This window comes from Eptesicus fuscus, chromosome 11 (genome assembly GCF_027574615.1).
Source record: "Eptesicus fuscus isolate TK198812 chromosome 11, DD_ASM_mEF_20220401, whole genome shotgun sequence".
NCBI lineage: Eukaryota > Metazoa > Chordata > Mammalia > Chiroptera > Vespertilionidae > Eptesicus > Eptesicus fuscus.
This window is the reverse complement of record NC_072483.1, coordinates 76,370,382-76,393,135: the sequence shown is the minus strand read 5'-3', so window position 1 is coordinate 76,393,135 and position 22,754 is coordinate 76,370,382. Positions and strand designations below refer to the sequence as shown.

Sequence of the window (22,754 nt, the reverse complement as noted above, 5' to 3'; positions counted from 1 at the left end):
GCCTCCCTCCATTTCCAACCCAAGCTACATTATTATGTATCATCACAACAATAGAAAAATGGACAAAAGGTATATATATATATGCAATTCAGAAAAATGAAGTACAAAACACAAGAAATACATAAAATAGTTTAACCTAATTAGTTAATTGAAGAAACATAAATGAATACAGTTTTATATATGAACTAGCAACAATTTTTTCATAGAATTCTTAACTTAAAGATGTAATTTTTGTTTATTATTTTAATGTCTATACTGTTCTCATACTAGAATGTAGAGTAATAATGTGAAAATGCAGTGATACAATGCTAAATGAAAACTGGAGGGTGGATCATAGAGCATGATCTCAATTCTGTAAAAGTCGACAAAAGAGGCAGATAAATTATTAAACTAAAGTGCATTAGTAATTACATCTGGATGGAAAGAACAAGGTTGCTTTTAATTTTCTTCTGTGTAGTGTTATGAAATGCATAAAATTTCTTTATGAATATTTTATCTAATAAAGAGGGAATATGCTAATTGACCCTCATGCTATTGCAAAGATGGCGGTGCCCACAGCCACAAGATAGCAGCGCCTAGTCTCCTCAGCCCCGCTGGGGCGGCAGGCACGCAGTGCACTTGCCTCCAGAGTACCCCAGTCCCCTCAGCTCCCCAGCCACCCAGGGCCAGCCTGAGGTGCAGGCAAGCCTCAGATGGCGGCTGCCCAGCCACCCAGGGCCACCCGAGGCTCAGGTAACCAGGGCCGCCCGAGGCTTGCGCTGCCGGCAGTGGCAGCAGCTGAGGTGTGATGGGGCTTTGCCTTCCCCTTATTGCTGGGTCACCTCCCACCCCTGAGGGCTCCGGGACTGTGAGAGGGGGCAGGCCGGGCTGAGGGACCCGCCTCCAATGCATGAATTTTCATGTACCGGGCCTCTAGTTTATTATATATGTTAATTGGAAAAATACTTTACTTATAAACTTTTTTAGCTCTGAGCATATATTAAAGGATTTAATGCAATCTCTATGAGGGCAAGTGTTTTTATCTGCTTGGTTCATTGGTAGATTCCCAATGCCTGGAGTAATGGTTCACTAAAGTACCACTTTTAAATATTTTTTTCAATAAATAAATGAGTGCACAAAGGAATGATATGCCTCCCTCTCTAAAGGCAATTTTAAAGCCTTAAATGTAAGAGGATTATTTTCTTTTCCTGTAGAGATGCACAATTAACTTATCCTTCATTAAATGTTAATTAAGTGCCTATTTATAGTATGCCTTCTTAACACTGAGGAGAGATTATCTTTGATCTCCAGTTAGAGTTTGCTTTATGGAGAGGGAGTTGACCAATACATAGCACACATGGATGCTAATGAATGTGAGACTTAAAATAATTGTGACAGAAACCTTTACCTTCATTAAGTGCCTTAAAGTTGACCCTATGTCCTCAGATTTAAAAGAAGAAAATAATAATTTGTCAATAAATGGTATTATTTTTTTACTCAATGAAAGCGTTTTTAGTTTACCAGTTATAGAGTACAAATGGAATATAAGAATAATCACAGATTTTGCTAACATTACTATTGGTAATAGAAACTTATTGAAAAAGGATGATTGGATAATATAAGACAACACTATATTGTGCTTCTTGGAATTCAATACAGTAATGTTTTAAAACAATTTTTATGATGTAGCATTCAGTTTAGACTTATGCAAATAGATATGTGTCTTTAAAATTTTATCTTTTTTGCATAGTTTCTCAAAGCTAAAAGAGGAAATGAAGGACGTAAGGTAAATCCTGAGGGAATATATTAGTAATGGTTATGTTGTAATTTAATATTAATTAAGACAGTATTAATGTGTACAGTGATATGGCTATTTTACACCTAACTCTTGCTTTATTTTTTTTCTCTAGGATTCAGAATTTCCTACAGTTATGCAACCATATCTAAACCTGTGTTTAGCTAAAGGAAATGATTCTCCAGCAAAATTCGACTACCAGCTGAGTACCATATTTAGACTTCACGATCTTCCAGTGAGCTGGTAGGATTCTTGATGTTTTATTAATGCCTTTGAGACTTTATTGTCATGTTTAAATTGTGGTGCTCTTATAGCCATTTATGGTTGAAGCAGTTTGCTCTAAGCCTGTTTCCAGAATATGTATCATAATAATGAAAGAATCTGCTTTTAGCTGTTGCAAGAATCTTAAGACTAACTGGATTAGGCATTTGGTGGTGGTACCAACTTAAGTGCTCTACTATGCATATTTATTGTAGAGATGGCACTTCTGGCTTAAACTAAAGCACAAGTTGTTTTTAGAGAGGTTTGTGGGATTTACTATAAAGATAGGATCTCAGCAACTTGTAATTCATTTGTTAATTTTACTTAAAATTTTGCCTATATATATTTTTTATCATTAACAAATCATTTGTTTTACTTGTTTTAAAGACTATAGATTTGTGATCCATAATCACATTGATTTAAAGACATTACTTATTACTTGGTATTTATTTAAAATGACGTTATTTTGTGCCCTAGCCGGTTTGGCTCAGTGAATAGAGCGTCAGACTGCAGACTTAAAGGTACTGGTTTAGATTCAGGTCAAGGGCACATGCCTAGGTTGAGGGATTGGTCTCCAGTAGGAGGCATGCAGGAGGCAGCCAATCAATAATTCTCTCTCATCATTGATGTTTCTCTCTCTCTCTCTCCTTCTTCCTTCCTCTCTAAAATCAATAAAAAAATAATTTAAAAAACATTTTCTGAGTCTGCATATTTATATTCATACAACACATTTTTAAAAAATCTTATGATTATTTAGAGTTTTGAGAAAAAATGTTTCTGTGGAGAATCTATAAATATACATTCTATCATATAGTTCTGTGGCACCTTAAAATATCAGTGGTCAGCTTTTGTAGATTATCTTGGATATATCATTTTGATTATGGTTTAGGTAGGTAATATTACTTTCTTGCATTTGTTCATATAATTCCAAGTTTATGTCATTAATCTTCAAGAAATGTAAGATTTGTACAAAAATACATGGCAAACATTATTAATTGCTTCTGTTATGCTTAATGAGGACAAGTGTCTCAGAATAGGATGTAAACCTACTGTAATACCTTACATACATTTACCTGTGGTATTTTTTTTTTTCATTTACAAAGTTTCCTCTGCTCTTGATTACTATGTTTAATCTACTTTCTAAACACTTATCTGTTTGATTTTTCCATATAGCAAGAATATTGTCTATGGTACCTTAACTTCAGAGCATGGCAGATATGACCTTATCTGCCATGGTCAAAACCAGTAGGTTAGTGAATTGGAAAGTTCTGTTAGTAAAGGGAACCACAAAGATGGATGCATTCACACCTCTGTATTCTATTTCGACTTATCAGTGTATTTGCATCCCCATGCCAGTCTTTTGCTATAAGGCCATGGCCTTTTCTTTAAGTAAATATTGATGGGAATTCCACATCATATTTCTTGCACAAACTATACCAGTAATGCATGATCTACAATTTCAATTTTGTGGATTCTTTAATCCAAAGCAGGAACTTTAGTCACTCAGCAGATGATCTTCCTACCTTTCCATGGCATTACTTTAATTTTTACTACCAGCAATTTTCCTCGTTGCAATCATATTTCACCACCTTGACTAATCTTAAATTGCTCTGCAATATCAAGCACATCTGGCTTATAGGAGATTTAGGAACAGCCTCCTTGGACTTCCTGTAGTCCTGCACCTTGGCTGGAGGGGGGACCTGTGCTGGTCTAGTTGGCTGTCCTCTGAGAGCTCTGAGCGGGTGTGGTGCAGTGAGCACAGCTCGTGTATTTTACAGACACAATGGAAAAGGTTGGCCAAGCCAACAATTAAGTGAAGGAAAAAGCTTGTATTAAAGGACAATGTGGAGAAGAGAAAGAAGGAGACATGTAACTCTTGGTCAGCGACAAAATCTGGATTTTAGATTAATTCATTTTTTAGCCTTTGGAAATACAGTTGCTCTGATAACTACTACTACAACCGAAGCAATAATTTATCTGCCACATCTTCACTAGTTAGCCCATTCGGAGAGAAGGCTCTGGTATTATGAGTTAGGCAGTAACAAAACCCTTTTACTCGGCTCTGAAACTGGTCTTGTCAGTCATTTGCCACTTCTGTGCCTGCCACCGTGGTCACTTACCTGTCAGATCTCATTTTCTTCACCTTTCAGCTGCAGTCAGCACAAAAACTGCGGTCAGCCACCCCTGTTTTCCTCTCCTGACCCATTATTTGTAGGGTCCTGTCTTCCTGCTGACTCCCAGGCTGTCCTGCAGGGCCTTCAGAGGGCTGCTCCTCTTCTGCCCTGCTTCTGGTTGATACATTGCCCCAAGCTCAGCTCACAGCTTTATTCACACCCTACAGTTTCTCGATTAGCCTCTTCCATTCTCAGGCTTTAAATAGGTTCCATATGATGCTCATTCCCGTGGTGGTAACACTACCATTGACATTTCTCTGAGCTTGAACATCCACTAGGCTTCTCTCAATTATTATGTCAGAAATAACATTTCTTTTCTTCCCCCCAAACCAGCTCTTCTAATCTTCCTCATTTTTGCAAAAAGAACATGTAAATTTACATGACTTTATTAGAACTAAAAGCCTAGGTGTCATTATGATTTCTTATTCTTTCACTCCACAATTCCCATTAAATCTACCAGTAGGTCTGACAGGCTCTTGCTCTAGAATATATTCACATTTTTTTCACTTCCCTTTGTATTACTCTGGTCATCTCTCATACAATTACAAAAGTCTACTAATTTCCCCTCCCATACCCCATAGTAATTCACTAACTTCACAATAGCCAAATGGATGTTTTGAAAATGTAAATCAGATTAAAAGATTTCCTGCTTTAAGTACAATAATGTCTTTCCCTTGTTTAAAATATAATTCAATTTTTTTGCTGCTGACTACCTCTCTTTGTGTTGGCCACATGCTCTTCTGTCCTCCATTGCCCAGTACCTGTGTGAGCTGCCCGGAATGTAGTTAGGTTTGTGCTAGTATTATTCCATACACTTCCACAGAAACAGACACCTGAATTAAAAAAAAAAGTGGCAAAGTAGTATTTAATGCCAAAATAATAGACAATATTGAAATGTAACTTTTTACCATAGGTGAATGTAAAAACTTACTGTTTGGCCTGTAAATTTTGTGTTTTCAAGAAACCAATAGTTATATTTTAAAATGTGAGTTTTAAAATTAAATATTTAATTTTTTTCTATAATTTATAAAATTTAATTTGTATTTTACAATACATATTTATTTATTTAAATATATTTTTATTGATTTCAGCCAGGAAGGGAGAGGGCCAGAGAGATAGAAACATCAATGATGAGAGAGAATTGGCTGCCTCCTGCATACCCCCACTGGGGATCAAGCCTGAAACCCGGCATGTGCCCTTGACCGGAATCAAACCCGGGACCCTTCAGTCCACAGGCCAACACTCTATCCACTGAGCCAAACCTGCTAGGGGTACAATGCATATTTATAATAAGCTTAATTATATTATAATTTTTATGATGCTTATGTTCCCCAAACAAATAAGCAACTATGAGCAAAGTGTATATTTAAATTTTGAATTATCGAAGGTAAAGAATGTAGTTTCTTGAAGCTTTGAGAAAATTATCTTTAGGAGGACAATAATTACATGCAGATAAAAATATTAATAATCATCACTTATCAGTAGTGGACAGAATAATTTAAAACCTTTTCTATAATATAAAGATATTACTTTTATTTTATAATTTACTATCTGCTGGTTTGGTAGTTTTCTATCAAAGTACTAACATATTCACTTAGCTTTCATTAATTAGGATAATATTTATGTCATTAACTTTTAAAAAGGAAGAGGCACATGAATTTACAGTAAGCGTAAACATATATTTTAATGACCGGTTTATCTTTTTTTTTGTATTCCATGACTAATTAGATCATTTATTTAAGAGAGTAGATCTTGAATATATTTCAGATTGTCTTTAGTGCCCTTGCATATATCTGTCTTCAGCTTTGAATTAAGTTTGTTTAGACTTTTTGGGTTTTTAAACAGCTGTCATCTTCTAGGTGTTCTGATTTGTTTTTTGTTTTGTTTTGTTTTTGGTCAACTTACAGCTAAAATTATGGAAAGGTCTTTTCATTGGTCACAGATGATGCACAAAACATTTCCAATTCCCGTATTTCATAGACTCAGAGAGAGACCTATAGTTGCCCTTCTGAGTTATAATGGTTTTTCATTTTATTTTAATTATCTAGATCCATAGTAATAACCACAATGACCTACAAGAAAGCATCATTGGACATATTAAAATTATATATAGCAGTTACTTGTAGTGCCAACAATGCATAATAATCCCACATATTAAGTAAGGCTGGTAAAAATGAAATTGTATTTCTGAGGATATAGTTTCAAATTTTGAATAAAAAGCAACCAAGTCATTCAGTTTTTTGCATAAAACTTTTTCTGGAGTATATTATGATAAGGCAAGTCAAATTTACCTGGAATGACAATGCAATAATAATAATCCAGTAAGTATAGAAGCCATCTCTCACTCTACCTTGTTGCTTAGCTACTTTCTGGTATGTCCTGTTACCTGCTGTGCAATAGAAGGAGAGATGAAAGTTAAAGGCACAGGATAATCTTTATAATACAGAATGTTAGTGAGGATGGTTTAAGACAAGTACCAATATACCTCTTTTCTCTTTAACAATTTGTTTAGTATTTCAGACAACATTATACTTACACATGTACTTGTAATTCACTTTCCATACCTAGAGGTAGAAAGAATTGTGAAGTACTAGTAATCAGTGTTTCTAGCAATTTCTGCCATTACTTGGTGGGGTGCCTCACCTAAACTTGCCAAGACTGTGTCTTTAATACATGGTAAAGTTGATGCACATGGAATGGTATATCATAATTTACTTTTTTTCCTGCTGTTCACAATTATCTGGTGAATGGGTTGTGAACATCAGCGGTTGTACTGATAGGTTCAGATCTTAAACCAATTTTGGCATTTTTTATATGGCCATGACTAGGATGACATTGTCATGTTAATTTTATATTATTATATTTTTATGTCAATACTGTTTTATAATCTAAGAGTAAGTAATAAAATTTTTATTAGACTTATGAACCTGACATACATAACAATATTTATGCTCTGAACTTTAATTTAAAACTACTGACATTATCACAAAGCGATAACCATTAACTCAGAATATCTCATAAAATAGGGCATTTTAACCTGCATGTCTTGTGAGCATCGCAAACTTAGCAGATCTCAAAACCAATTAATTTCCTCTTTCCATCATCTCTTCCCCATTCCACCCTCCCCTTCTTCTTTTTCCCATTTTGTTAGTGTAATTATCATGCATATAGTGACTTAAGATGATCTGTGGATCCTAAATTCTTCTTATCACTTACTCTCATATTTAGCCAATCACTTAACTCTGTATTCTACATTCAATTTGATTTGTACAGCCATTCATTTCTGTCAAGTCCATCATCTGTCATTTAGGCTTCTCCAACAACTCCCTACTGGTCTCTCTCTGCCTTCAGTTTCTAATCAAATTTATCCTCTCTACTACCATTATAGTAATCTTTCTAGAATGATTAATCTTATTTTTGCTTTAAAATCTTTAATTATATGTCAAGCCTTCAAGATACCCCAAACTTCCTTTCTGTTCTCTTGGTACTAGATATAATAAATACCACAATATACATAATATAGGGGTACATAAAACATTTATTTATGTGTCAATGTATCCCAACCCTTCAACAAGGATCTTGAGGGCATATATCATGTTTCATTATGAATAACCCCTGACATGTAGGAGGTGCCTAGTATATGCTGAAGGAATGAGTGCATGAATTGAGTGAAAATATTGTGTGCAGTTATAGTCATATAGCCATCTTTTAAAAATATATTGTTCACTTATGAGTATCACCTGATGTCACCATGTTCTTTAATTTGTCCAGTGATTTCTTTGAGTATCTTCTGTTATTTAATTTTTTGCTCACAGTTATAGCCATAAGTAGCATATTCTGTGAAAATAGGGTATCTATAAACCCAACTTTCAGAATAGCTAGAGTTACATCTGGCATGCACCCAAGACCCAGTTCTCTCACATTTGGCAACAAGTATTTGCCTTGACTTTCAAGGTTTCTGACTCTTACTTGTCTGTATCCTTAACAATCAGTTTCCCATTCCACAGGTACTTTCTCTTTTCAATTCCTATGTATATGATTTTTTAAAAGCATCCCTTAGACGGTCACTGGATTCCTGACTCTTCTGCTTTCTCTCATGCATTTGGCCTCCTTGATTTGTTTTTTAATTCTGACAGCTGAGTAACTTTTAACTCTGACCTTTGTTAATGGGAACCTGGGCTTTTGCATAGTCATCTCCTAGATCTACTTATGTCTTACTTGCCCAACCCGATTTTCTTGGCAACTATATTTCAGATTATTGTCCATTTGAGGAGTGAGGATATACCTGACAAGTCTGAAGAATGCTTTTATGAAGACAACAACTTTCAACAACAAACTTAAATTTCCAATATATTGCCTATGCTGGAATGAATCCATGAATTTAGGACTATTCAAATGATAAAGAAAATATGATAAAGAAAATTAGGCATTCTAGGACCTCTGATCGATGGATGTCATGGATATGGGCCAGGGGTTGGTAAAATATAGTAAAAATCTTCACTTTTCCTATTAGATGACCATTGAGAAGTCAGTGCATTGATTTGATCAAGGCCAAGAACATGATTAGATCACCTTGCTAAAACTTATTCCAGTTTATTGAGGGAAAGGATAAAGGATATAGATGAACATCTTGATGTTGAGATGGGGCAAGGTCTGGGAGGGTCCCTAATGCAGGAGCATCCGTCCTTGTGGATATTGTGCACCTTGAGAGTGCATGAGTTAGGCAGTGGGTGATGTCATTTCAGTGTTGATTCCTTCAGAAAGGAGAGGGTTTGGGTTTTGGTCTTTGGCTGCCTTCTCAATGTGCATCACCATCTAATTTTTGTAACCCTTCCTTTCAGTTTTCTTCATTTGACATATAAAAAATGTCATGTTGACATGACCTTAAAATGTTCTGAAAGGCACCATTTTGGTAGAATGTTTGACAATGAAGCAACCATTGCTCCTTGCCCTTTATATCCTTCAGGTCTAATTCAGCCATAATGACACATAAGTATTCTGAGATGAGATTGCTTTTTATCTTTTTGTAGGAGCCTCATGAAAAGGCTGAGAGCCCATATATGGAGGCCATAGGAATGTTGCAGGGACAGCTTAGAGACAAGGGCTCCAACTTCCCTTGTTTGGAGATTTTCTAGTAGCTTGGTGCTACTCTTAAATCATAGAATAAGAATATTTTTGTGCCCTGGCCGGCTTGGCTCAGTGGATAGAGCATCAGCCTGCGGACTGAAGGGTCCCAGGTTCGATTCCGGCCAAGGGCACATGCCTGGGTTGCGGGCTTGATCCCCAGTAGGGGGCATGCAGGAGGCAGCCGATCAATGATTCTCTCTCATCATTGATGTTTCTATCTCTCTCTCCTTCTCCCTTCCTCTCTGAAATCAATAAAGAAATAAAAAAAAAAAAAAAAAAAGAATATTTTTGTGACAAAGAATAAAGGGACATTTTAAAATACAGGTGAACTAGTAAACACTAGAAGTTTAAGAGTTTAAGAAATAAGCTGTGGTAATAGAAACATAACACATCTTTAAATTCCAATCAAGGACAATTTTTAAGAAATAAAGTTGAAAGGTATTTAATAAAAGAAATTAGAATATTAAATACTTAAAAGAAGAATCCAGAAAATAGAAAATTTAAACAAGAAGGTTAAAAATAAGAATGGTATTTAGTGTGAAAATAAGGACAGTGGTGATACCTTTGGATAACTTATAAACAAAAATATTTGCTAGAAAAGGAAAAGAAGACCAGGTGGAAATATGGAGACTAAAAAGAAAAGATACAGTGGACCAGTTGAAATTGGGAAAAAATAATTTAAAACAATCAGCCCAAAACAACGCAACTGGAAATACAAAAAAAAAAAAAAAAAAAAAAGTAAGTTGCTGTTCAGTGATAACATTGTACATTCTATAAAAATGTAAGACAAGCCCTAACCGGTTTGGCTCAGTGGATAGAGCGTCGGCCTGAGGACTGAAGGGTCCCAGGTTCGATTCCGGTCAAGGGCATGTACCTTGGTTGCAGGCACATTCCCAATAGGGGGTGTGCAAGAGGCAGCTGATCGATGTTTCTCTCTCATTGATGTTTCTAACTCTCTATCCCTCTCCCTTCCTCTCTGTAAAAAAAAATCAATAAAATATATATATTTTTTAAAAATGTAAGACAATAAGGTAGAAAACAGGGGATATATAAAAACTCCAAGATATAGGTGAATATTGGATTCTGGCTAAATGCCCCCATGGAGATGTTCAAGATGTACATCTGTTTAAGAGCCTTTGAGTAAACTGCATTTTTCTTTCACCCTGACCTGTGTCCACCTCTCATTGAGACATAGACTTGCCCTTGTTGGCCGTCTGGACATGATATTAAAGTGACTATACATTACTTCTTATCAAAATTCCTCCTTTGCCTTTTTCACATATGGCCCCGTTGTTCTCCCTGCAAGGTCACTCAAACTCAGTGGTTGAAACTCTCCCCCATCTTACCTCCTGCTGTTATATCAGCTCTCTCTGCACTTGGGCTCATTTTGCAACTTTCCTGATGGTCATTATAGAGACTATTTATCACCTGGGCCCATGCTGAGATTCCATCTGCTACCAGTGTGAGTTGGGACATTTTATTTTGAGTATGACAACGCAAATTGGTTAAAAAGTGAAAGGGAATTACTGGATCAATTAACTGAAAACATGAGAACTAGGAGTATCTTCAGATCCAGCTTGATTCACTGTTTAAAAACATTACCAAGTACTTGATTTCACGGTTTTTACGTTATGTCATTTGTATAAGCATTGTCCTAAGGCTCCAATCTCTCCTTTCCTGGTAGCAAAGTGATTGAGACAGTTCTAGACTTCATATTCGTTCACAGAGCCATCCAGGGATAGAGGGTTCTCCTTCCATAGCCCTCAAAGGAAGAGAAAAGTTCTCTTTCCTGCAAGTTTGGGCAAATGCCTCCCAGTGTTTCATTGACTGACTGCATTGTGTCTTCTTGGAGTTGAAAACTATGACGCTGCACAATGACTGTTGTCTTGACATAAAACCATGAGACTTACCTTGGAGGTGGGATGGTATCACTTGACATGACTGATAATAGAGAGGGGAAGCTGCTTTTTTTAAAAAAAAGCCTGTTTTTTGTTTCCAGAGAGAAAGGGAATGGATGCTAAACAAGTATCCATCTTACTATGCAGGTTTCTGTCTCTGCCAGGTTTACCTGATAGTCAGTCAGTCCCAACCACTCCCTATTCCCTAAGTTATAGTCTATTCCCACGTGTTCCAACTAGTGTGTCTGGGTGTTTGCTCTGTTGTTTGTTTTGAAGGTCCTGTTTGTACTAGTATATCATGTGTAGTAAAAAGAAAATTACCACAGGTATCAGACTGTTGGCCATTTATTTGACAATACTTATCCAATGCACTCCAGACATTGTGCTATGTCCTGGACAGATCAAGCAAAATAAAATACTTTTCAGGATAGTTGTAAGGGTTGCATGAAATGATCTACATAGTAGTACATGGCATGATCCTGCAGCATGGTATGTGTTAAGCTGATGCTAGTCTTTCATTTCTGCCTATTTGCTATCTCCATCCTCTTCCTTTGACCTGGTCTTCTGCTTCTCTTGCTAGTCCTTCTCTCATCAAAGTAGTAACCTGAGACAGGCCTCTAGTACCTAGGAATATATCTTTAAAACATTGTGCCTACTAAGTTGCACGTGTAAGTATTGCTGTACCCATTGACACTCATCTTTGATTTCTGGTGCATAAGTTTTGCAGAGCTATGTGTGGAGTAATTGAGAAACATATATGTCATGTAGCAAGTGTTTAATACCATAGTTTATGTCTCTCTAGCTATAATTAATATGTAATGTTACTTATAGTCCTAATAATTGAATATATTTCTAATAAAGTTCATGTACTATTCATTTTATTGAAACCAAAGATTAAAATATTTGCTTTATCATTTAGTGATGTTAAGTTGCTATTCAAATAATTCTGGTTTAACCAGTTAACTGCCACGATATTTTGAATTTACTTAAAAAAGGTCCGTAGCTTGCATCTATAGACGCTTATGGCGTACAAACGGTTAAAAGAATTACTCAGTGCTGATAATAGAATTTTAATTATGAAAGTCTTGAAAAATTACTTTTGACTATTAAAATATAAAATATGTTAAATGGTGTATTGGGTATAGGTCTGTGTGAGTATAAAGACTAATATAAAGGCTCAACTTTTTTTTCCAATTTCTACCCATCACTCAAGGTTAATATTAAGTGTCATGACCTCAGAGAGAGCTTCCCAGATCCACAAAGGAATAATCCACATTATTCCCTTTATAGCACTGTTTCTTTTATTCATAGCTTAAACCTCGAAGCTCAAGTTATTTTTAACAATTTGTCTCTTTCACACAAAGCAGTCCTATTAGGTATTCAGATGTTTACACATTCAGATGTTGACTTACGTTCGGAATGACTGAATAGAACGTTTACAGATGATGTTATTAACTTTTTATATCAACTAAACAAAGGATGACAGCTCAGGTAGGGTCTGAATTTCTTGAGCAGGAATGCATTTCAAATGCCACCAGGTTTGAAATATCAATGAAAAACATAACATGGTTTGAAGGCCAGTTTGAGAGAAAATACCATTGTTTCCAGATTTGGAAAATATATATAGTTAATTAAATCATATACTATCTTCTTGAACTGTAATTCTGCATTTTTGGCAGTAGTGTTTTGAAGTAAATTGGTTATAAAAGCAAAACTTGATTTAAGAAAATAAATGTAAGATTTTCCTACTGCATTATTATTATTTATTTTATATTTCTTACTTTAACCCCAAAGCACATTGGAAAAGATTGTTGCTGCTTAGAAAGGGCCTTTGTATCCTAATTAGTTTTTCTCTGTAAATTTTATCCTTGATATAACAAAGCCTTTCTAGCATTATATTTAAAATTTAAAATTTCTTACTAAAATTATTCTGGTGGTATTTCTTATCTTTCAGAACAAAATATTGTATTTCCTTTAGGGTCTAATGTTCACTCCACTTTCATCTTTAATAGATATAAAGTAGTAGCTTAGGGTTATGTAAAACAGAGGGACTAATTTATAAATAATAAAATATAAAATTACATTTTTCTAAACTCTTAATTTTTATTAAAGTATTTGTAGTCACAATACTTTGATTCTAAGCTGTGTTTTGTTTATGAAGCCAGCAAGACTTTATAGATGCATAATATTTCCCCTTTGGAAGAAAAATGAAATAAAATATCACATTCTTGTTAAAGGTAAGTACAGAGTATATTAGCTTGATAAGGTAAATCAGCAAAAATCATGGTTATTAATATATAAACACCATACTTAGAGTCTGGTATTGCAGTGATGAGGCAATTTTCACTGGCACTGGAAAGTCAATGGTGTCTAGAAATGTAAATAAAGAAGAAGATAAATAATACAAACTAGACTTTTAGACAATGTGGTATATACATTTCTGGGTTCTACTCAAAATTTGTAGTATGTGGTATAGTAAATAAAATTAGAAAGAGAGAGAGAGAAAGAAAGGGAGGAGAGACTTAAAACAAGGTCAGTTGTCAAATGATATTGAAGAACAAGTTGTTCTCTGCACTCAAGCTTCAGAGCTCTAAACCTGTCATGTCCCATGAGAGAATTGCTTCATGTTTAATTACTGAAGAAAAAAAGAGATAGAGGATTGGGGGCTGTTGATTAGTGGCACCTGGCATAAAATTTATCTGAATAAATTGGCATTTTAATCTGTAGTACCAGCAATTCTGGTGAAAGGAAGAGGTGCCCTGGGACGTGAGCGCAGGAAGGGTGGGGCTTGGTGCATAGCCAAGGGAACCAGCCCAGTGTTGTGCAGGCTGGTTGACTCCAGCCTGTTATCTCTAGCTGTTTTCACTACAAGGATTTTTCAAAAGTAAATATCCTCCATCATATATCATTCTCTCCTGCTGAACAAAGCACAAGACATATTCTGGGAGTTCCTGTGTTTGGTGGGACCTGTAAGCTTTTAATCTCCATTGCCTGTAAAGGGACTGCCAACACACATACCTAGTCTTTGTGACTACCTCTGCATTGCCCACCAAGACTTGAAATAGCGCCCCTGCCACTGGTAATTCCCACTATACTCTGCTTTCTTCCCTTCCATCTGTATTGCTTGCATCAGCATGAGTAGTTCTCTGAGGCCCTCAGATTCTTCTGGACCTGCTGAGGTTGGTTAATGGAGGCCGGTTATGATCCCTTCAGTTAATTTTTAAAAAAATATATTTTATTGATTTTTTACTGAGAGGAAGAGAGAGGGATAGAGAATTAGAAACATCAATGAGAGAGAAACATCGATCAGCTGCCTCTTGCACACCCCCTACTGGGGATGTGCCCGCAACCAAGGTACATGCCCTTGACTGGAATTGAACCTGGGACCTTCAGTCCGCAGGCCGACGCTCTATCCACTGAGCCAAACCGGTTTCGGCCAGTTAATTATTTTTAAAGCTATGCCATGTTTAATGGTATCTATTTCTTGATTCTCTTGTGTACTCTTATTTCTCTGTGTGTGTGTGTGTAATGTGGAGGGGTTAGCTTTATTACCTAACTTCTGACCTTTTGTTCTTGCTGTTTTGTACATTCTTTATGCTTCTCTATGCTCTATAGTTGCAAAGATTCACTACAAAGCTAACAAGGTCATGCACTAAGCCTAACTAATTCTCTACTTTCTGTGGATGTCTCACTTTGAGGATAGGGACCAATGAGCTCTCCAGAAGTTTCTTTCATATCTCTGCTTCCAATATTCTATTCTTATACATGTCATTAGACAATTTGAGTTTTAGGGATGTATACAATAAAAGTTTATTTCTCACTCAAACCTGCTCAATGGAGATTTTCCTATCTGGATAGTTTTCCTGAGCATCTGTTCTCTATGTGGTGACTCAGGGAAGCTCAGGAATTTAGGATCTTTCTATTTTCATAACACTGGCATCTTCAAAACATGACCTTTAAGGTTCTGAGAAGGGCAGAAAGAGAATGGAATATCCCTTTTGGGTTTTATGGTCAGTCCTGGGAGTGCTACACACCACCAGAATGTGTGCTAAGGTCAGTAAGCACATAGCTGGATCTCTGTCATATCATTTTTCTGTTTTATACTCTGCCTGGTTCCCTTCATGTTTGTGACTGCAGCAGCACATGTATGTCCAGTAGGAAAGAGAAAGAAAGCCTTTCTTCTAACCATCGACCGTAAGTCGTTCTTACAGCTTTGGTCACAACACAAAGCCAATTGCTATATGGAGAGTTGGATGCCTGCACAAATCAGGATTTCTTAAGGGAAGGAAGAGGCAGTGAATAGGTGACAGGCAGGTCCACTGCGAGTATCAGACAGCCAGGGTAGAATGGTATCTATCACAAAATCTGAGAGAGAAGAGAGTTTGGAAAAGATGGAATGGCCAATATTTTGCAGTTCAATAAGAGTAGAATTTTAAAGAGGCTGATTTTGGAAATGAGATAGGCCTTAGTAAATTCATTATAAGTAGTCCCCCCAAAATTCATGGGGTTATTTCTTACATTATGGTTTACTGAGGTGTTCATGGTTGCTGAAGAAATGTGCTCACAGTATTCATTCATGATGCTGCCTTCTGTGAACTTGACTTTCTTTGCTAAATGAATATTTTAGTGAAAGTTTAGGCACAATACAATGAACAGTGAACTGTAAAAATAATATAAAACATTATGATACTTACAGTTCACTTAATTAAAAAGTCAGTTCTATTCATATTTAGCATGTAAATATATTATTTGTAATGTTTAACTTTAAAAATTTTGTAGGTCTAAAATAAAATATAATTTATAAAATTGAAATTACTTATGATACTGCAGATACAAGCTATGCTAATTACTCTAATAACCTAGATAATTAATTACTATGCATTCCTAAAATGGAATGCCATTAAGTTATTTTACTATGATGAATGTAATCATTTTGATAACATAAGTAATCTACACATTTTTCTAGACTAATCACAGATGCTGACCTAAAACTGTTTTAATGTGATGAATTATATTAGTTCACTTATTGTAAGCATCAAAGGGTTTTTAAAGGCTCTTAATAATCATATTTAAATTTCATCACTTAGAAGTAAGTTTATTTTTTATTTAAAATTACATACCTAAGATTATTTATTTTCTACAAGATAGATAACTTGTATATAATCATGAAATGAACTAAGTAAATATTCAAACTATTAAATAGATAGTGGAAGAGAGAGGGAAAGACAGAGAGAAATATCAATGTAAGAGAAAAACATTGATTGGTTGCCTCCTGCATGAGCCATGCCTAAAAGAGTGGAAGAGAGAGGGAAAGACAGAAATATCAATGTGAGAGAAACACATCGATTGGTTGCCTCCTGCATGAGCCACGCCTGGAAGGAGTCTGTAACTGAGGTTCATGCCCTTGACCGAATTGAACCCAGGACCCTTTAGTCCACAGGCCAACACTTTATCTACTGAGCCAAACCAGCTAGGGCTCATGGTATCTATATAAAATTTACATGTTCCTGATTTCTTACTTGGGCTCAATAGCCTCCTACTCATTTCTCCTAACTCCAGTTCATCTTCCAAATCACTTGACTCTTTTTAAAAATTATTGTGTTATTTATTTATTTTTGGTCTTTTTCTTTCTTTCTTGATTAAGGTATTAATATGTGTCCTTATCCCTCCATTGCTCTCCCCTCCCACTCGTGCCCTCACCCCCCTGGTGTCTGTGTCCATTGGTTAGGCTTATATGCATGCATAAAAGTCCTTTGGTTGATCTCTCCCCCTTACCCCCACCCTCCCCTACCTTCCCTCTGAGGTTTGACGGTCTGATCGATGCAACTCTGTCTCTAGATCTGTTTTGTTCATCAATTTATGTTGTTCATTATATTCCACAAATGAGTGAGATCATGTGATATTTATCTTTCTCTGACTGGCTTATTTCGCTTAGCATAATGCTCTCCAGTTCCATCCATGCTGTTGTAAATGGTAAGAACTCCTTCTTTTTTACTGCAGCATAGTATTCCATTGTGTAGATGTACCACGGATTTCTAATCCACTCATCTGCTGGTGGACACTTAGATTGTTTCCAAATCTTAGCTATGGTAAATTGTGCTGCTATGAATATAGCGGTGCATATATCCTTTCTGATTGGTGTTTCTAGTTTCTTGGGATATATTCTTAGAAGTGGGATCACTGGGTCAAATGGGAGTTCCATTTTTAGCTTTTTGGGGAAACTCCATACTATTCTCCAGAGTGGCTGCACCAGTCTGCATTCCCACCAGCAGTGCAGGAGGGATCCTTTTTCTCTGCATTCTCCCTAGTACTTGTCATTTGTTGATTTGTTGATGATAGCCATTCTGACAGGTGTGAGATGGTACCTCATTGTCATTTTGATTTGCATCTCTCAGATAATTAGTGACTTTGAGCATGTTTTCATATGTCTCTTGATTCTTCTTTCAAAACAGGAAAACCCATCATGTAACCTCCCTATTTTTAACATCACATTGATGGCTTACTGTTACTAAAGGATGAAAAATTAAATTCCTCTATACTTTTACCCCTAGTTTCATGTCCCATTGCTCTCAAATGCACTGATTCCTGAGCTTGCTTGTACAACTGCTGTGCCCTGACAAAACCACAATACGAGCAAAAAATATTCCTGAAATATTAACTGAATGTTTTTATCATAGCAATTCCTTTCTACTGTTGCCTTTCTCCCAGTTGGAGTAGTTTGATTCTGTTACTTCTGTCTAGGGGAGAAAATATAACAGAAAAAGTAGAGCGAAAGATAAAAAGAAAGGGAGAATCTTTCTTACTTAAGAGAGCTTGAGCTCTTAGGGGAGCAGAAAGATTCATGGCACAGTTAACGCATATTAGAAACATAATGAGTTAAGAGCAGGTCCACCCTTTCCCTTTACATCCAGATCAATTTGTGGGTCCAAGAATACAAGATATCTGGCCCCTGTTTCCTAAGTCCAGCCCCAGGGATATGACAAGACCCCAGAAAAGAAATTGCTGCATGGCATGTCTAGACAGAGAACACAGAGTTTTAGCCCTCCTCCATGGAGTAGGATTTGCCAAATGATCCCTGTGTTACCAGGAATGGGACAGAAGTAGCAGAAATAGAGCTATTTAACCAAAATAGGCCACAGGACAGAACCAAAGTTTTCCTAGAGACTTTTTGTGAACTATTAATGAATTGTTTTAGTGATGCCAATAAAGCCAGAGATATTTAGGTTCTTATAGTCTCTTCTCAAGTATTTAAATAAAATGGGAAGCCTTAAGAAATTAGGCTCAAAGGAGAAATACAGTGAGGACAGAAAAAGATAAAGTAGCTACATTTCTTGTGCACATAAAATTATACTCTGAAACCCACATCAGCTATGGAAATTTATGCCTAGTTCTTTGTGTGTATTTAAGTAATGGTATAATAAAAATAATCAATTCACCACTAAGGTCCAATCATTTATTTTCTTTATTAGGTGCCCGTACATTTTACTAATGTTTGATAACAAAATGAAACCTAAGATCTTTTTTAACATTTCCTTTTTTTTCTTCTTGGCAAATGAACTGATGTTAATGCTTTTTACTTTTAAAGGAAATGATCTACATTTCTTACTTTCTCTGTAAGGAATGGCTCTAGGTTAATGATGGCTTTATAATTATTCATATGTCTTTAAATCATGGATTTATACACTCATTTACACATTGATTCTAGAATATCTATTTAGCTGTTAGTATGTACAAGGCATTATTACAGATGATGGAATTACAGAAATAAAGATAGTCCCTGTCCTCAAAATGGAGTGACATAGTCATAAAAACAATAAAAAATTCATAGTCAGGGATCACCTACAGCAAACTGTGGGATAGTATGGAATGTCAGAAAAGCTCAATTTTGAGTTGGCCTTTGAGCATATCTGTTTGAAAAAACATATATGAGGTGGGAAAATTTTCTCAAGAACATAATTTGGTAGCTTTTTCATTAAATGCAGAAGTTTAAATGCAATGGATATTCATATTAATGAATTTATTTAATATATTGTGATATACTATCACTTTTTGTATTAGAAACATTTCTGAAATGTTGACTATAAAGCTTGTGACTTTATGCCAACTCATCTCCTTACATTTTCTTATTGACTTAACGTTTTGTCCTTCAGCTATGTTTTAGAATTTTGTCATTTACTCCTAGGAACAATATCTCTCCACCACTTTAGGATGTCTTTGTATTTAATTATCCTGTAGAATCCATGCAAAAAAATAAAATAAAAACAAACATGTTTTTTTGTAGTATAGTATTTGTTTTGGATTGAATTGTGTCCCCGAAAAGCTATGTTAAAGTCCTAATTTCTGGTACCTGTGAATGTGATCATATTTGGAAATAAAGGTCTTTATAGATGTAATCAAATTAAAGTCATACTGGATTAGGATGGGCCTAATCCAATATGACTGGTGTCCTTAAAATAAGAGAACACACACACACACACACACACACACACACACACACACACACACACACATACACACAGCACCATATTGAAATGGAGGCAGAAATTGGCGTTATGTTGCCACAAGCCAGGGGATGACAAGGATTGAGGGCCACCACCAAAGTTAGTAAGGAGCCATGGGACAGTTTCTTCTCTTTCACAGCCTCCAAAAGGAATGTGCCTTGTGCAGCTTGATTTCAGACTTCCAGCCTTCAGAACTGTGAGAGAATAAATTTCTGTTCTAAGTCACCCACTTTATGCTACTTTATTATAACAGCCCTATAAGACTAATACTGTGTTAATTCCCATTGACTTTCTCATAGACTTCTTGGAGACAAAATTACCCAGCCCCCCAAGAAAACAAACAAACAAACAAACAAACAAAAAACCCACAAAGCAATCCACAAGTTTTGTTTTTCTTACTCATTTTAATGACTTGTGGTTGTTCTGTATAACTTCTCAAATAAATTACTGTCATAGCACGGTTGTCTGAAAGCAGTCACTCAGAGTTTTGGTCATGCTTATTAAGGATCAGCAGCCAGGGGCTGGCAGTGCCATCTGCTGGACAACATGTGTGGCCAAGTGCTCCACCTTCATTTCTCCTTTTTGGGGTCTTCTCTGATCCTCTATCCTGTCTGTGTATTCCCCCAGCTGCATTGAGGGAATCCTGAACTTGTGCCTGTGTATTCTTTGGACCCCAATGTCAGAATCTAGGTTCCAGGAAGGTGAGCTGGTCAGTGAATTGCTCCTATTTACTGGTATGGCACTTTTTCCATAGAATCACACAGAATTGGGCTGCCAGAATGGCCCTGGCATGCTAATTTGGGGTGATTTCTCACTCATATTGGACAGAATAATTCAGGTATCTGGGTGTAGGCTCTTGTCCATCTATGTATCTAATTTCCCCTGTCTACCTTCTGAGTTGCAGTGCTAATTCCAGTCTATAGCATCCAGGGATAGTCATTCACCTCTTCTTAGGCTTGGAAGCATGTTTCAGGCAGTTTTTTCAGAATGGCAGAGCCTATGTCCTGTGAAGGCTTTTGAGACTAGTGCTGTACAAAACTGATGACCATTAGCCTTTCTTTTGTCCAATCCATATGGCAGTATGCACCTCTGAGTCAGACTGAAGCCTGATAAGTGACAGACATTCCTTGTGTGAGAGGGACTACTCATGGGTCCCTTGCCTATCCTCCCTGCTGGTGGTGGTGTGTAGATAGCCAGGGTCAACATAGAAAGAGATAATGTTCTAGAGCTGCCCTGATTATGGCCTAAAGATTTCAATAGCAGTCATGTTTGAAAATATGTTTTGCATTTATATTATTTCCACATGTAACGTGTTGTTTTACATTTATGCGGTACCATTCCAAATGTTAAGGTTGACAAGACCACAAAATAAATTCTTGTTCGTGCTATTCTACATGCTCTGGATAAAAGGTTTGCATTTGTGGTCAACATCTGTGAGGCATAGCAGTATCCCTTTAGAGTGTCATTGACAGCTAGTATTCATGATGAACTATGCAGTGTCAAGAGCAATAATGTGAGCATCATATAGTAAATGCAATCAGAGAACTGCAGAGCCAAGAGTATCTACAGTGTTCAATATAAACAAATTCTAAAGAGCAATGGCACTGTGAGTAGTAATTGCATAGCTGTCTTTCTCCTGTGACTGGATGAAGGAGATTAGGCACAAATGGCACATTTGAGAGTAAAGGACAAATAGACGGTTCCAGAATCTGAGCAAGAGATGAAGACTGGATACTGTGAAGAAGAATAGTAAACAAATGCAGAAATACTTCTGTATTCTTCATTCTAAATCTTTGTTCATAACTCATTGTACTTCACCTGAGACAATTTCTTTTACATAAAATTGTTCATATAGACAAGAACTTCAAAAGAAGTATTGACCAGGTAGCATATCCCCAGGGTAGTCCTGTCAATAACTGTAGAAGGGAGGGATGAGGGGAATGAGATTGGGCCCAGGGAAAACCTCAGCCCACCCAATGGGGTTATGCCCCTCATCTGACTGAAATGGTCTTGCCTTTAAGCCACTGACTCTCTTAGTCACTGGCCCCTGTAGGGATCTGATCTTGGGCAAGGTGGCCCTCTGAGAGGATGCAGACCCTGAAGAAGCTGATAGTTGGGGACCGTATCCTGTGCACACTCCCCAGTGCTGGGACATCCTTTGAAAATAGGGATCTGGTGGCACATCTTGTGTCTACCACAATTATAATGGCAGGTTCAAATTTTATAAAAGCTTATAAATGAAGTTTAAATACGTTCTAAAATGCTTAAAACTTATAAACCAAAAACACCCTAATATATAAAAAGCCAGGGGCCGTCACAACCAAAACAACCAGACTGATGACAAATCAGCAGGCTGCGTGGGGCGACCAGGCTGGCGGGGGGGCAGATGGGGGCAGTTTGGGGCAACAAGCCGGGTGCGGGGGGGAGTTGGGGGTGACCAGGCTGGCAGGGGGGGCAGTAAGGGGCAACCAGGCTGGTGGGGGGCAGTTAGGGGCCACCAGGCTGGCAGTAAGGGGCAACCAGGCCAGCGGTGGTGGGGGCAGTTAGGGGTGACCAGGCCAGCAGGGGGGGGCAGTTAGGAGTGACCAGACGAGTGGGGGGGGTAGTTAGGGGCAAACAGGCCAGCAGGCAGAGGCAGTTAGACTAATCAGGCTGACAGCGGGGGGAGCAGTTAGGGGTGATCAGGCAGGCAGGCAGGTGAGCAGTTAGGATCCAGCAGTCCCAGATTGTGAGAGGGATGTCCAACTGCCAGTTTAGGCCCGATCCCCCAAGGGGGACATCCCCCAAGGTGTCCCGGATTGGAGAGGGTGCAAGCTGGGCTGAGGGGACCCCCCATGCATGAATTTAGTGCACAGGGCCTCTAGTATATTATAATGAATATGCTCTCAAAATTATGAAGAGGCAGAGAAGCAAACACTTATTAGCAATTTAGTGCCTATTAATAGTTCATCATTAAATTAAAAATACTTTGTCAAAAATTGATTTCCAAATTACCAATTAATTTGAAATTAATGTTCTA

General features: G+C 37.0%; 1 protein-coding gene across 1 annotated transcript in view; it reads left to right on the top strand.

Moving 5' to 3' along the window:
• Nucleotides 1–22,754, top strand: part of SPAG16 (sperm associated antigen 16) — a 659,304-nt gene that overhangs the window by 80,483 nt on the left and 556,067 nt on the right. The window contains exon 10 of the mRNA XM_008145284.3: nucleotides 1,890–2,017. Within this exon, the coding sequence (XP_008143506.2) occupies nucleotides 1,890–2,017 (128 nt within the window). The remainder of the gene's footprint in view (nucleotides 1–1,889; nucleotides 2,018–22,754) is intronic.